The 13,838-nt window shown below is 36.0% G+C and overlaps 1 protein-coding gene across 6 annotated transcripts in view; it reads right to left on the bottom strand.

Moving 5' to 3' along the window:
• USP25 (ubiquitin specific peptidase 25) overlaps positions 1-13,838 on the bottom strand; it is a 163,131-nt gene that overhangs the window by 12,281 nt on the left and 137,012 nt on the right. For all 6 annotated transcript variants that reach the window (XM_062206615.1, XM_062206623.1, XM_062206608.1 and 3 more), the window contains 2 exons: positions 3,266-3,444; positions 888-966 (listed from right to left, as the gene is read on the bottom strand). In XM_062206615.1, coding sequence (XP_062062599.1) covers positions 888-966; positions 3,266-3,444 — 258 coding nt within the window. The remainder of the gene's footprint in view (positions 1-887; positions 967-3,265; positions 3,445-13,838) is intronic.

Genomic DNA, 13,838 nt, shown 5'->3' on the forward strand with positions numbered 1-13,838 from the left:
GTGCTCTTTCTCTCTCTCTCTCACTCGCTATCTCACACCCAACACTGTCTCATGTGCCAAAAATATATGGCATAAAACATATGTAGCCAAAGCAAATCTCTAAATTCTAGTAAAAAATAAATGAATCATATTGAAAGAAAAAATACAGCATGCCTTTACTGCAGTATAGTAGTTAAGTATACAGTTCTGCCAGCCAAATTATAAACTTCTAGCTGTGAAAACCATACACAGATTCACCTCTCTCTGCCTCATTTTCTTGGGTATAAAACTGAACTAAGGATACTAGCTACCTCATGGTACTATCTGAAATAAATTAACTAATACACAAAAAGTTTAAAAGACTATTTGGTACATAGTAAATAAATGTTAATAAATATTAGCTGTTGTTATAATGTAACAGCAATTTCAAATGAACAATATAATTTGTTACATTATTTTTAAGGTAGAAGAGTTCATTTGGAAAGCAGTTGGGGGCAGGTTTTTTGCACAGTGGTTGACTGCTTGGAACATTTGTATCCCACACTGGAGTCCTGAGTCTGAGAACCCAGCTCTGCTCCCAATTCCAGTTTCCTGCTAATGCACACTCTGGAAGGAAGCAAGTAAAGGCTCAAATAACTGGGTTCCTGCCACACTCAGGGAAGACCTGAATGGTTCCAAACTCCCAGCTTCGGCCTGGCTATTGTGAGAATTTGGGGAAAATAAGTTTTGTTTTTGGTTTTAACAATTAACAAATTGATCCTAAAATCATTTGTAGAAATATTAATAATTTGAATATTGACTTAGAATTTTTACTTATCATGAACAACTGATTCCAACTTAGTTGTTCTGAAATGAAAGGAACATCAGTGAACTATCAAACTAGCTCAGCCTCTCAAAAAGCACAGTACCTCATATTCTTCCAAATTCACTTCTTCAGGTTTTATCATTTCAAGTTTGGCTTGAGCCACTTTCATTATGTTGTGACACCTTCAAATTAAAAAAAAAAAACATTTTTAAATCAAAAGGAAAACCCATAAAACCAAATTCATGTTACATAAAAGTAAATTAATGAACATACATAAAAGTGAAATATATTATTATGGAACTTTTTTTGAGAAAATTCTCATACAAGCTTATGTGAAATATCTTTCTTGGACTAGTGTTGAATATTTACAAATAAGACCGTATCAATAATTAAATTCAAATGTACTGCATCATAATTACATGTGGTTTTTGAAGTATATTTTGTTACTATAGCTTGCATAGTGAAAAAAAATCAAACATTTTTTATGATTACTAAGCAAATACAAAGCTCACTGTATTTTTTTTTAGCAGGTAGTTTTTTTTAAAGATTTTATTTGAACAATGGAGTTATAAAGAAAGCACAAGAGACAGAGATCTCTCTCACTGGCTGGTTCACTCCCAAATGGCTTCAATGATGGCAGCTTCACCCAAGTCTCCCACTTGGCTATAGGGGCCCCAGCACTTGAGCTGTCCTCCACTGCTTTCTCTGGTGCATTAGCAGGGAGCTGGATCAGAAGTGAAACAGCTGGGACACAAACCAGAACCTATATGGGATACCAGTATATGTATCTTCTTTATCTCCCAAACAGCTGTATACTTAAATTGAAAAAACAAAAACAAAAAACAGAAAAAAAAATATCACAAAATGTGCCTATCTTTTCATGTAATAATGGAAACATTCCAAGACATTTTATGATCATACTCATTGCTAATGAATTCCTACCAAATATATCTAAGGAAGGCATTTGGCCTAGTGGTTGGGACATACACATCCCATTTCAAAGTACCTGGATCAAAATCTGGTTCTGGATCCTGATGCCAGTTTCTTAAACCTGAGAGGCAGCAGTGATGGTTCAAGTAATTGGATTCCCTTCACCAGTGTGGAAGAACTGGATCGAGTTCCCAGCTCTGTGCTTTGGGCACCCACCCCCAGTTCCTGCCATTGCAGGCATGTGGGGTATGGACAAGTAGATGGGGGAGTGCTCACACTTGTTCCCTCTGTGTGTATGCGTGTGTATTTCTCTGCTTCTCAAATATTTAAAATACAAAGGAATGTGCTGCAAAATATATTTAATTAACCACATGCACCTAAATATGGTAAATACAAGAGACATCAAATATCTAAAACGTTAACCACTTGAGGTCCTCACGACAGACAATTCCAAAGGACTGAAAAATCTATGTGATTACTTCCTTAACCTCTTCCCTAAATTCAGCAGTCTATAATCACTAGAACATAGTGCACTGACAGTCCAGAGAATGAGGTCATAATCAGTCTTACCGCTGATTTCCCTGGCAATTATATGCGACCAAATAGGTACAGTTTATACTGTTACTAACACAAACAGAAACAGCCAACATTCAGTGAGTGCTCAAGTGTATACTAGATACTGTTCTATTTGCTTGTATCCTTTCATACAATACTACATTGCAGGGATCCTAGATACTTTGTGTCTCATCATAGTCTCCTCAGCTCCACACTTTAAACTCAGTATATGAGAATAATTTATTCCAAAATTGAAAAACAGTTACAAGGAACTTGAAGACTGCATATGAATGTTTCTTGTATATTAAAATCACTTTCATTATTCTGGACTTTTTCCTGGAGTCTAATGTCTTTATTGCCATTCATTCTAATTAGATTACATTTTAATATTTAACATTAGTAGATTTATAGTAGTTAAGAGAAAATATGCCGGGGTGAGCCAAGTTAATTTCATCATTACAAGCTTTCTCTTTATGCCAAAAAAATTAATTATTTGTATATATGATTAAAAACTTTTCTCTAGTGATTCTTACAGAAGGTTGATTTTTTGCATTCACAGGAGTTACTTGGTAATACTAGGAGACATTTTGTGCTGTCACAACTTGGGGGAAGCTACTGGAATCTAACGGGTGGATATCAAGCATGCTGCTAAATGTCCTACAAACAAAGGTACTACTCCCCAGCAATGGAGTAGTACCTGACTTAAAATATCCAAAGTACATATGCTAAGAAATCACTTTTTTCCCTCTGAAATAGAGTCTCATTAAGACAATGAGTACTAGAATCACAACTAATCTAAGTCATTTTTCAGTTCAAACTTTAAAAGGCTTTGATTACTGACTCCAAAGAAATTAAAAAGGTAAAATTTTGTGCTGTATTTATTAAGATGAGTTTGTGCATGTATAAAATAAACATACAGAAATTACAATGGGGATCTGCAAAAAGAAAAATGACAATCTGTGCATGTGAATTAGATATTTTATATTTTCACATTACCTTTCATCAAAACTCAAATTTCTATCTCCAAATTGCTCCAGCAAGGTTTTCTCAATGATTTTCTTTGGTGCCTGGTTCTGGATAAAGTAGACCACTACATGATGTAAACGATAATCTGTTTCTGGGGGGGTGTCTTCTTGGGCCAACTTAACCAACCGTGAATATTCCAACTTAATTGCCTAGAAAATCAAACAAAAATCACAATGTTGGTCAATTTTAATAATTAAATCCCTTCAATATTATACATTTAATTCTTTTTGCATTCAAATTTGTTTTATAAAGCATTACAAACAAATCCATAGAACTAAGAATAGTTGCAAGTAATTTTCTAAAGAACTGACCAGGTGGGTCCTTCTTTGTTCATTTACCATATAAATATTCTTCTGGTTTCCACACATTGAAGTGGTAAAATAACAACTCTAAGCATTCAATGTGATTAATTTTGTGAAATTCATTAGAGCCTTGTCAAAGTCTATTCAGAGGCATCAACAGGTGGACATGGTAAGTTCTCCTGTCTCTTTCTAGCATTTGGTTTATCCAAATTCTAGAACTGAAATACAGTACCCAAAAACATCCTTAAATCAAAGAAAATGGCTGAATCTTAAATGAACAGTAATACTACCATAATTAGCTTTTAGTTGAAGGGCCCACAAATAAGGGATGAAACAGCAAGTCCTGAGGTTGTAGTTATCATAATTCCTCCTTGCTTCAACAGTACTTGAATTTATTAGTGAAATAATAATGAGGACACAGTATTATCAGATTGATGCTTGGGCTTATTCTTTATAAACAAACACTGCATTTACAATTTTAATGGCAAATAATAAGCACTAATACATATTTCCACACATTAGGAAAATTCTTGACCATATAGAAATATATGATTTGTGCATGTAATTCTATTTTACAAGAATCCCACATAATTAAAGATAATGTTTTTCAGAATTTTAATATTCCAGCTATATTAACCATAAAATATTTTGTGCTACATGGGAAGTAAATTTTAAAAAAACCTACTCAATTAGAGAAGGAGTTTTTAAATACATTCATTTCTTAGGTAATTCTTGACCATTCATATGCTACCACCTCTGTGGCTGTATTTTTCAGAAGGGAGGAAAAAGTAGTAAACACTAAGTGAAATATTCTAGTTATTTAATATCGTATTTCATCAAAAGGAAGGCTAATAAATCCTTTTATACCATATTAACACTATGAAGAGAACTGTTTTTATAGTGAACACAAATTGCTCTGCCTTTGAAAAAGCATAGCTTTTATTCTGGATATACATATTTCCCCAAAGTCTTAACCGCTGTGATTAATTAGCACACACAAACATTTACTTAAAGCCCTTTAAAGTCTTTATCTTTCTAATTTGGAAAAAAAGACACATGTTCATTTTAGTAACCAAAGTATAAAAAAACTTAAGAATAAAACTACACACTTAACAAACAATAACTGTTTTTCGTTATGTCCCTTAGATAGTAATGATTGTTAAAAACTATGAGATGATTTTTCAATAACAAATATTTCACATACTATGCTTTTCATCAAAGTTTATATAATCCAAATAACATTTTACTGCCTCCATTAATATAACACTGGTTTACATACAAGTAATCATTAAATGGCTACCACCCTACCTTCAAAATAAAAACTGGGATTTTTTTTTAAATAAACAGAAAATTCAACTTCTTATATGCTAGGATTATACGTTTACCTCTTGATTTTTCTACAGATTCTCCTAATTTCCTCAAGTGAATGCCAAAATCACAGTACTTTTCAATGGATGGGTTAAACCAGCAGAGGCAGACAGGCGCCTCTAAATTTCTAGGAGGAATTTCTCAAACACCACACACATACAAAACACTTTTGCCTGCATAAATGCACTCTCAGCTGTTTTTTATGAACTTCCTTAAGAAATTTTACGACTTAAAATATGCTGGAATGATGTCTATTCAAATTCCCAACAGATGTTCCACACTGCTGTATTAGCAGAGCTGTAGAAATCTGCCATTATGAGTACAGTATGTTAAGCTTGCATCATACTATCTCCTCGGTGTCCTTAAAATTGCAATTGTTCATTTTTGACGCCTACATTTAAATTATTGTAGATATTACAACAAAACCACAATAACTCTTCAACATGAAATGTGTGATACTTGTCATTAGGTGATGGAACTGTTTGTATTTAGTTTAACTTTTTCATCATGTCTTTAATCAGACCCAACCTTACCCTAGGCAGTCTTATTTCCTCCTCTTCAGTCAGGAGCTCCTTCCACATAGGTTAGCTCTGTCTCCCAGCAAATGTACACGTGCCTTTGTTTCCTAAGTTTTCTCCAAATGTTAAGTTCCTACTTGTTCATTTCCCATCTATCTATAGATGACCCCATTAAACTATCTTAAATTACTCTTTTGAAATATTTTTTAGTTCTAAAGATCCAAATTATTTTTAACTAAACTTTTTCCTACTTTTCTAAATTATTTTATAAAACCAAATCCTACATTTATGACTTTCTATAGATTTTATTTTGATGTAACTATACATAAACTCTAGAGAATATAAAATGTCCCAACGTATAGTATTTTCTGGATGCAGTAAGATCTAAGAACAATTGACTAGGTTAAGATTCAGAAAGGTACACAGACTACTAATTAATGGTGGCATAAAACAAGGCCTATAATCATTTAAGTATTAATACTCATTTCTGAGTGTGTGTATGTATACAAAAATGCATTAAAATGTTCATGGACCATTTTTTAAAAATGACAGTGTGCCAGGAGATGAACAAAGACTAATTACAAATTACAGAGGACTGAAATCACAAATACCATATATCATTTTACCACAATGCAATGCAAATAGGAATTAAAAATAAAAGACAACTGCCAAGCTAACACTTGGAAATTTTTTTATTTCAGAAGCAACTTTATTCACAACACAAATTTTTAAAAAATTCCTCCCCCCAGAAATGAGCTAAACACACACACACACACACACACTACATCTCACACCTCCCTGCACCCACTTCCTCCCATTCTCTCCAAATAAGAGGGAAAAAAGGCAAAAGGGAAAAACAGAAAAACAAAAACCACACAAAACAAGGTAGTATATTTCTCCAGGGGAAAGGGGAATTTACACTCAAGCTGCAGGGAGCCGAACAGAGGTCTTCAGGGTACAGAGACCTGCAGACTCTCAGATCAGAAAAACAAAAGAAAAGGAAATAGAAGGCCAGGCAATCTGGAGTGGCAGAAAACCAGAAACACGGAAAGGCTAGCTGGGTGGCAGACCTGGCAGTACAGGAGCAGCAGGAGGGGGCTGTGAAACGCAGGGAGAACACAGAGTGAAGGGAATAAGCAGAACAGTTGGGTGTCCTTCCAGAGACAACTGGGTAAGAAAAACCCTCTTAACAACCTTTGCCCAGATAGCCTTGAGCAGCCTCCAAGAGTGAAGCGAGCCAGGGAAACATGGGCTGCAGAATCCCAGAGTGAATGCGCAGCCCCTTGCCTGACTCCCTGGATTCTCCCCTACTAGCCAAGGCAACTTCCTCCTCAGCAGGTACTGAATTCTCCCTCCTTCCAGATTTTTAGGTATTTTTCCCCCTTCTTTCCCCTCTCTTCTAATACACACATTTTTTTTTTCTTTAGTAAGGGGAATACCGTAATGTTGCTTGGCCTACTGCCTGTGGATGCAACCACAGTGCCTGCTGTTAATAAACCCACTGTACAATGTAGAGCAAGAACTGTTAGTTGGTGGTCCTGACACTGCCAGCAATCACATGCAAATTAGTCTTGTGCTGACACCTAGTCTGTGGGTTTGCTTTGGGACCACCTTGACTTGTCTTCCTATAAACAGGGGCTCATCTAAGGCCAGGGAAGCCCTCAACGCCTCTATGAGAACTCTCTATATGCAAACCCTCTGAACTCCAGGGAGTATGGTTACACAGTTGCTTGAACCACAGCCATGAAAGTGAGCTTCCAGCTCCTGCTATTGCACTGTAGTCCACATTGCCAACAGAGCGGGAACCAGTGCCAGCTTCCATCCTCTCCTCCACAGACATGATCCCTCGGCCAGCACGGCCTGGAGGCACACTCATAGTCATCTGCTTCTCCACCTCCTTTGTAGCTCCTTTAGCTTCTCAGCTTCCTCCTCCGCAAGGACTTTGATGGCTCCCAACCCGCATCTTCAATGGCGATGTCCCCTGGGTCTCTATCAGTCTCAGCTCCTCCCTACTCCTCCTGGCTGCCAGGGTCTCTGGAGCCAGGCCTATGCACCCACCCTTGAGTATAGGATGGTGCCACCACCCTGGAGCCCTGACTGCTTGCAGCCCACACTGATTGTGCCGCTGCTACCATCACCATTGCCAACACTTAGGAATTTAAAACTGATGTTCTAAATTATTCTTTTTTTTTTAACTTTTATTTAATGAATATAAATTTCCAAAGTACAGATTATGGATTACAATGGCTTCCCCCCCCATAACTTCCCTCCCACCCACAACCCTCCCCTTTCCCGCTCCCTCTCCCCTTCCATTCACATCAAGATTCATTTTCAATTCTCTTTATATACAGAAGATCAGTTCAGTATATATTAAGTAAAGATTTCAACAGTTTGCTCCCACATAGCAACACGAAGTGAAAAATACTGTTGGAGTACTAGTTATAGCATTAAATCACAATGTACAGCACATTAAGGACAGATCCCACATGAGACGAAAGTACACAGTGACTCCTGTTGTTGATTTAACAATTTGACACTCTTGTTTATGGCATCAGAAATCTCCCTAGGCTCTAGTCATGAATTGCCAAGGCTACGGAAGCCTTTAATTCTTACTATATCAATATTGGAAATACAAGTTAGCAAACCTATAGGAATGGAAGCCAAAGTAAAATTCTGCCTTGAATTATATAGAATAAAATATATTTCAACAATTTAGAAAAACAGAAAATAAACTAAAATAGGAGAAATAATGTGACAAACTGGTAGTCAAAGGCTTTTTCTTTCCAAAAAAAATTGTATGGAAGACCAAGAGGGAGGAAACAACAGCAAAAATAAGTGATGTAAAAAATACAGAAGTACAAAAAGTTTTAAAATCAAATAATATAATTTTATCAACAAACTATAGTATCTCACTTAAATAAATGATCACTTAGAAAAATACAAATTACTAGAACTACTTTAAGAGACAGAAGAAAAGAAGCTTCAACTAAACCGCAGAACATATACAACTGCCCCTAGAACTGCACCCAACAAAAGATTCAGGCCTATATTGTTTTACAGATGTACTGTGAAGGCAAATCTTCAAGGACCAGAAAACTTCTACATCTAAATTAACCCAGAACCCCAAAAAAGAGAAAGCTGCTAGGCCAGCGCTGTGGCATAGAGAGTAAAGCTGCTGGCATCCCATGGCACACTAACCGTGGTGTACCAGGTTAATCCTCCACCTGTGGTGCCACCATCCCATAGGGGCGCCGGGTTCTAGTCCTAGTTGCTCCTTTTCCAGTCCAGCTCTCTGCTGTGGCCCGAGAGGGCAGTGGAGGATGGCCCAAGTGCTTGGGCCCCTGCACCCGCATGGTAGACAGGGAAGTAGCACCTGGCTCCTGGCTTCATATCGGAGTAGCTACGGCCGTTGCGGCCAGTTGGGGAGTGAACCAATAGAAGGAAGACCTTTCTCTCTGTTTCTCTCTCTCACTATCTGTAACTCTACGTCTCAAATAAATAAATAAAAATCTTAAAAAAAAATTAGGGGAATTCTTAATATGGGCGCTGGTTTGAATCCTGGCTGCTCCATTTTCCATACAGCTCTCTGCTAATGCACCTGGGAAAGCAGTGGAAGATGGTCCAAGTGCTTGGGCCCCCACATCCACATGGGAGACCCAGAAGTTATTGGCTCCTGGTTGCAGACTGGCCCAGCTCCAGCAATTTTGGCCATTTGGGGAGTGAACACATGGATGGAAGATCTTTCTCTGTCTTTTCCTCTCTCTCTCTCTAATTCATTCAAGTAAATAAATAAATCTTTAATAAAAATAGCTCCTTTAATAATTATGAGACTACCATAATCTAAATATCAAAAATTGACAAATATATTTAAAAAATATAGATCACTAAAGATAAGTTTTGTCTACATACAATTACAAAGCCTTACTTAAAAATATAAATGAGAATGATAAAAGTGAAAAAACTCATGATGTTCTTTTTGGGGAAGAATCAAAATAGTTAAACAAAAACACACCATTGCCCACCTCAATCTAAATTACTATGTTAGTATAATGCCAACACAATCAAGTTCTTAAAGTTTTTAGGATTTAGCAACTAATTCCAAAGAATCACCCAAACAGAATAAAGGGCTTGACAAACATTTTTTATATAAAAGAACATAAACTAGCAAGTATCCTTCCTAAAATAGAAAGAGCACATAAGTTAAATTTATTTATTGTTCAAAAATTTGTAAAAAAAAAAAAAAGATCAATGGAAAACAGAGATCTAATACACTTTGTAAACAGAGTTCTAATATGTGGTAAAAATGTCATTTCAAATCAATGTGAAAAGGATACAATGGTAAAAATTTTATTTTGGGATTCTTTGGAGACTTTCTCCTTGAGGAAAACTGAAATCCCATACTTAAATAATCTAAACAAAAAGTAAAATCATGAAAGTAGAATTAAATATTTGTATAATTTTGGATGTGATTGTATAGTCCCAAACAAATACTGCCATATTTTAAAAGCTAAAAAAAATTCTTCACAGGACACCAAAAGTAAATTCATAAAAGATAAATTATAAACCATAAAATATAAATTGCAAATTATAAATGAATGTATTTCTCAGTGGATCAAATGTTCATTTAACTTGAGAAAATAAACTCAATATGAAAAATGCACAGTGAAGATGAACAAACATAAAAACACCAGTTAGAAATATTTATGAAAAGATACTGATCCTCATCAAAGATCAGAGAAATACATTTTATAAAGGGATTACAAATTTTATGTCATTTTGTCAAACAGCCATCAATGGGAGTAAAAGCATAGTATTAATTATTTGTATTAATTATTTTGAAGATTTATCAGTATTATCAATACTTAAAAGTTGCAAACACTTTGACTTGTCAATTTGACTTTGCTGTGTTCATGAGTGTTTAATAATGCATGTACAAGACTGTCCATAGGCCGGCGCCGTGGCTTAACAGGCTAATCCTCCGCCTTGCGGTGCCGGCACACCGGGTTCTAGTCCCGGTCGGGGCACCGATCCGGTCTCGGTTGCCCCTCTTCCAGGCCAGCTCTCTGCTGTGGCCAGGGAGTGCAGTGGAGGATGGCCCAAGTCCTTGGGCCCTGCACCCCATGGGAGACCAGGATAAGCACCTGGCTCCTGCCATTGGAACAGCGCGGTGCGCTGGCCACAGCGCGCCAGCCACGGCAGCCATTGGAGGGTAAACCAACGGCAAAAAGGAAGACCTTTCTCTCTGTCTCCCTCTACTGTCCACTCTGCCTGTCAAAAAAAAAAAAAAAAAAGACTGTCCATAACGGTATTGGAAAAAAGTGAAACACCCAGCAACAATGGTAATAACAAATTTAGTAATAATGACTAACAATCTGTGTTCTTCATGTGATAGTCACTACTGGCTGAGCTCATCATGGATAGCATTTTCTGCATCAAATTTTTTAAAAAGTCTATTTAATAAATGAAAAAACCTGGCCTGATAATTTAATAAATGTTGTAAGGTCCCACAATGACTAAGTGAGAAAGTTAGGGTTTAAACTGGGACCCTAGCCAAAATGTCCCTGCTAGTTACAGGTAGTCTGGGAGACAGCTCTCTGACTTAGGACATGAATAAGTTATATCAGTGTTGAGATATTAAACCTATCAGCCACTATAGTGATGAGAACTGATATGTATATCACTGCTGGGTACATATTATCATTTCCATATTTGTCATAACATGGTAAAAACACGGGATGCCCTGCTCTAGGAGAACATTTAAATAAATTTTAGTTAAGTCAATAGGAAATACAAGAAAAAATGAGATATATTTACAAAGTCTGATATGAAAAATAGCCTATCATATAAATAAACTCTAAATGAAGCAAATATGTGCTAAAATATTTTTCAGTTATGACCAGATATTTCAATGTAAACCAGTCTTGTCTATCTATGACAATAAGAAATAATTAATAGAATTGAAAGTAACTGTGGAATGAGAATTAGGAAATAAGAGGAAAAATTTTTACATTCTAAATTTTGGTATACATAGTTTAAACAACACTTTAAGAATCCTTCCAGCGGCCAGCACTGTGGTGTAGTGGGCAAAGCCACTTCCTGCAGTGCCAGCGTACCATGTGGGTGCCAGTACAAGTCCCAGCTGATCCAGCTCTCTGCTATGGCCTGGGAAAGCAGTAGAGGATCGCCCAAGTGCTTGGGCCCCTTCACCTGCATGGGAAGACCTGGAGGAAGCTCCTGGCTCCTGGCTCTGGATCAGCACAGCTCCAGCTGGTGTGGCCAATTGGAGAGTGAACCAGTGGATAGAAGACCTGTCTCTCTCTGCTCTCCTTCTCTCTGTGTAACTCTTTCAAATAAATAAATAAATAAATCTTAAAAAAAATCCTTCCAGATACCTGCTCTGTTTTCTCATATTCTTCCTGTAAAAATGTTTACTTCCCTACAACAAAATGTTTCATTAATACAGGAATTCAATCCCTAATTATCCCAGCCACATCCTTTACATGTCCATCAACAAGTAGAATGGACAAACATGAAATAGTCAAATGATGGACTACCCTAAGAACAAACTACAGCTTTAAGTATATTTGGACAAAGTTCCAAGCATGTTATTAAGTAAAAGGAGCCAGACTAAAAAAGATCTAGAGTAAAAGATCAGAAATACATAAATTTAAACAAGAAAAGTAATTTATGTTGCTTGAAGTCCAGATGATGGCTATTTTTTGGGTAGATATGGTGACAGGAAAGAACCAGAATACCACTCTTGCTCTACTGCTTGGCCTTATGGGTGGTTACATATGAATACACTCACTCAGTGATAACTCATTAAGTTTTACACTCATAACTATGTGATTTTGGTATGTTTTGTATCTTATTAAATACATTGTCTCTGCTGAATAAAAGGAGGTAATAATAACAGGCACTGCAGGAGATAAAAGGTGGGGGTGGAATTTAAAGTTTATTTTGGTACAAAAATGTTTTGAAATTCTTAAGTTTTCCACAATATGTATTTTCCATTAACTTTTAAGAGACTCTTCATACAAGCAAATAATAGTTTGAAAATATTACTCCTTTTTCTTATCTTCTGTTTCCTCCCACCCCCATCCCTCTTGTAGTAAACTTAAATTGCCTATCTCTGGGAATTTCATTTTTACATGATAGTATCATCTCTCTTAAACCATTATTATTGGAGGATTTTCTGACAGGTGGAAACAAATCCTGAAAAAGTTACTTTGGGAGAGAAATTCAACAAGTATAGTCTAGTTTCTTCCCCCTATTTTTCCACACCTTCCTGCCAATTAACTCTCTTTCATATTGTATCTGTACAGGGGTGACCTCCCACATGGGAAGATCTGTGGCTAAATGAGTTCCAATAACTGGGCTGGTAACTTCCTGAATCAGAGTTTAATCTGGGCAAATTCATTTACAACGACCTAAATTTCAATCTCCAACTTTGCTTTTTAGCTGACAGGTTCATCACAGGGTTTTATCCCTAACAGAGTATCAAAAAACTGGTCTAGTTTTAATGCACCAAGAAATCCATATTTAAAAGTACTTAAACAGGCACAGAGTTGAAAAGGTTTCTCTCAGTGAAAAGTTAATGTAAAACAAACTTGATTTTTTGGTAATGTGCAGTTCAAAAGACATACAAAAATTATTTTTCAATGTATAATAAACCAAAACTAGTAAGTACAAATATAAAATACAGTAAATTTAAATATGAAGACAGGAGAACCATCATATGTCATATGTTGTACTACGGACATATTCTGTGAATAAATACCAGATGCAGACGATGATGAGAATCAATTGCCAGAAAAACACAGAATCTATAAATATCTAAATAATTGTATAAGGAACCAAAAAAAACATGTTGAAAGATACCCCACCCAAAAAAGGGGGTGAGCTCTGAGTTTATGTGTGAGTTCTAACTTACTGTTATGTAATAAGTAATTCCTATGCTAACTACACTAGACCTGAAGAGAAATAGGAAGGCTTTCAAACTCACTACTTAACCTAACATGGCCATGGTAGTAAATCTGATGAAAAGCGCACACGCACACACACAACTAAATACCAAATTAATTTTAACACAGAATGCAGAATGCTCTCCACCAAACACTAGTGAGCTAATTTTAAATAGTATATATTTGAGTTTATAAAATAAAAACTAAGAAAAATATACTTAGTAAATAGCAAGGGAAATTTATATAAACTAGGGATAGAGTAGACCTTTTAACAGTGCAATGAAATTTGAAGATTCATAAAACAGGAAAGAATTGAGAACATAATGTTAAAAAAATTATTAATAAAAAAGGTATCATAAACTAATTCAGATAGAAATGACACAATGGAGAA

This window comes from Lepus europaeus, chromosome 2 (genome assembly GCF_033115175.1).
Source record: "Lepus europaeus isolate LE1 chromosome 2, mLepTim1.pri, whole genome shotgun sequence".
Lineage (NCBI taxonomy): Eukaryota > Metazoa > Chordata > Mammalia > Lagomorpha > Leporidae > Lepus > Lepus europaeus.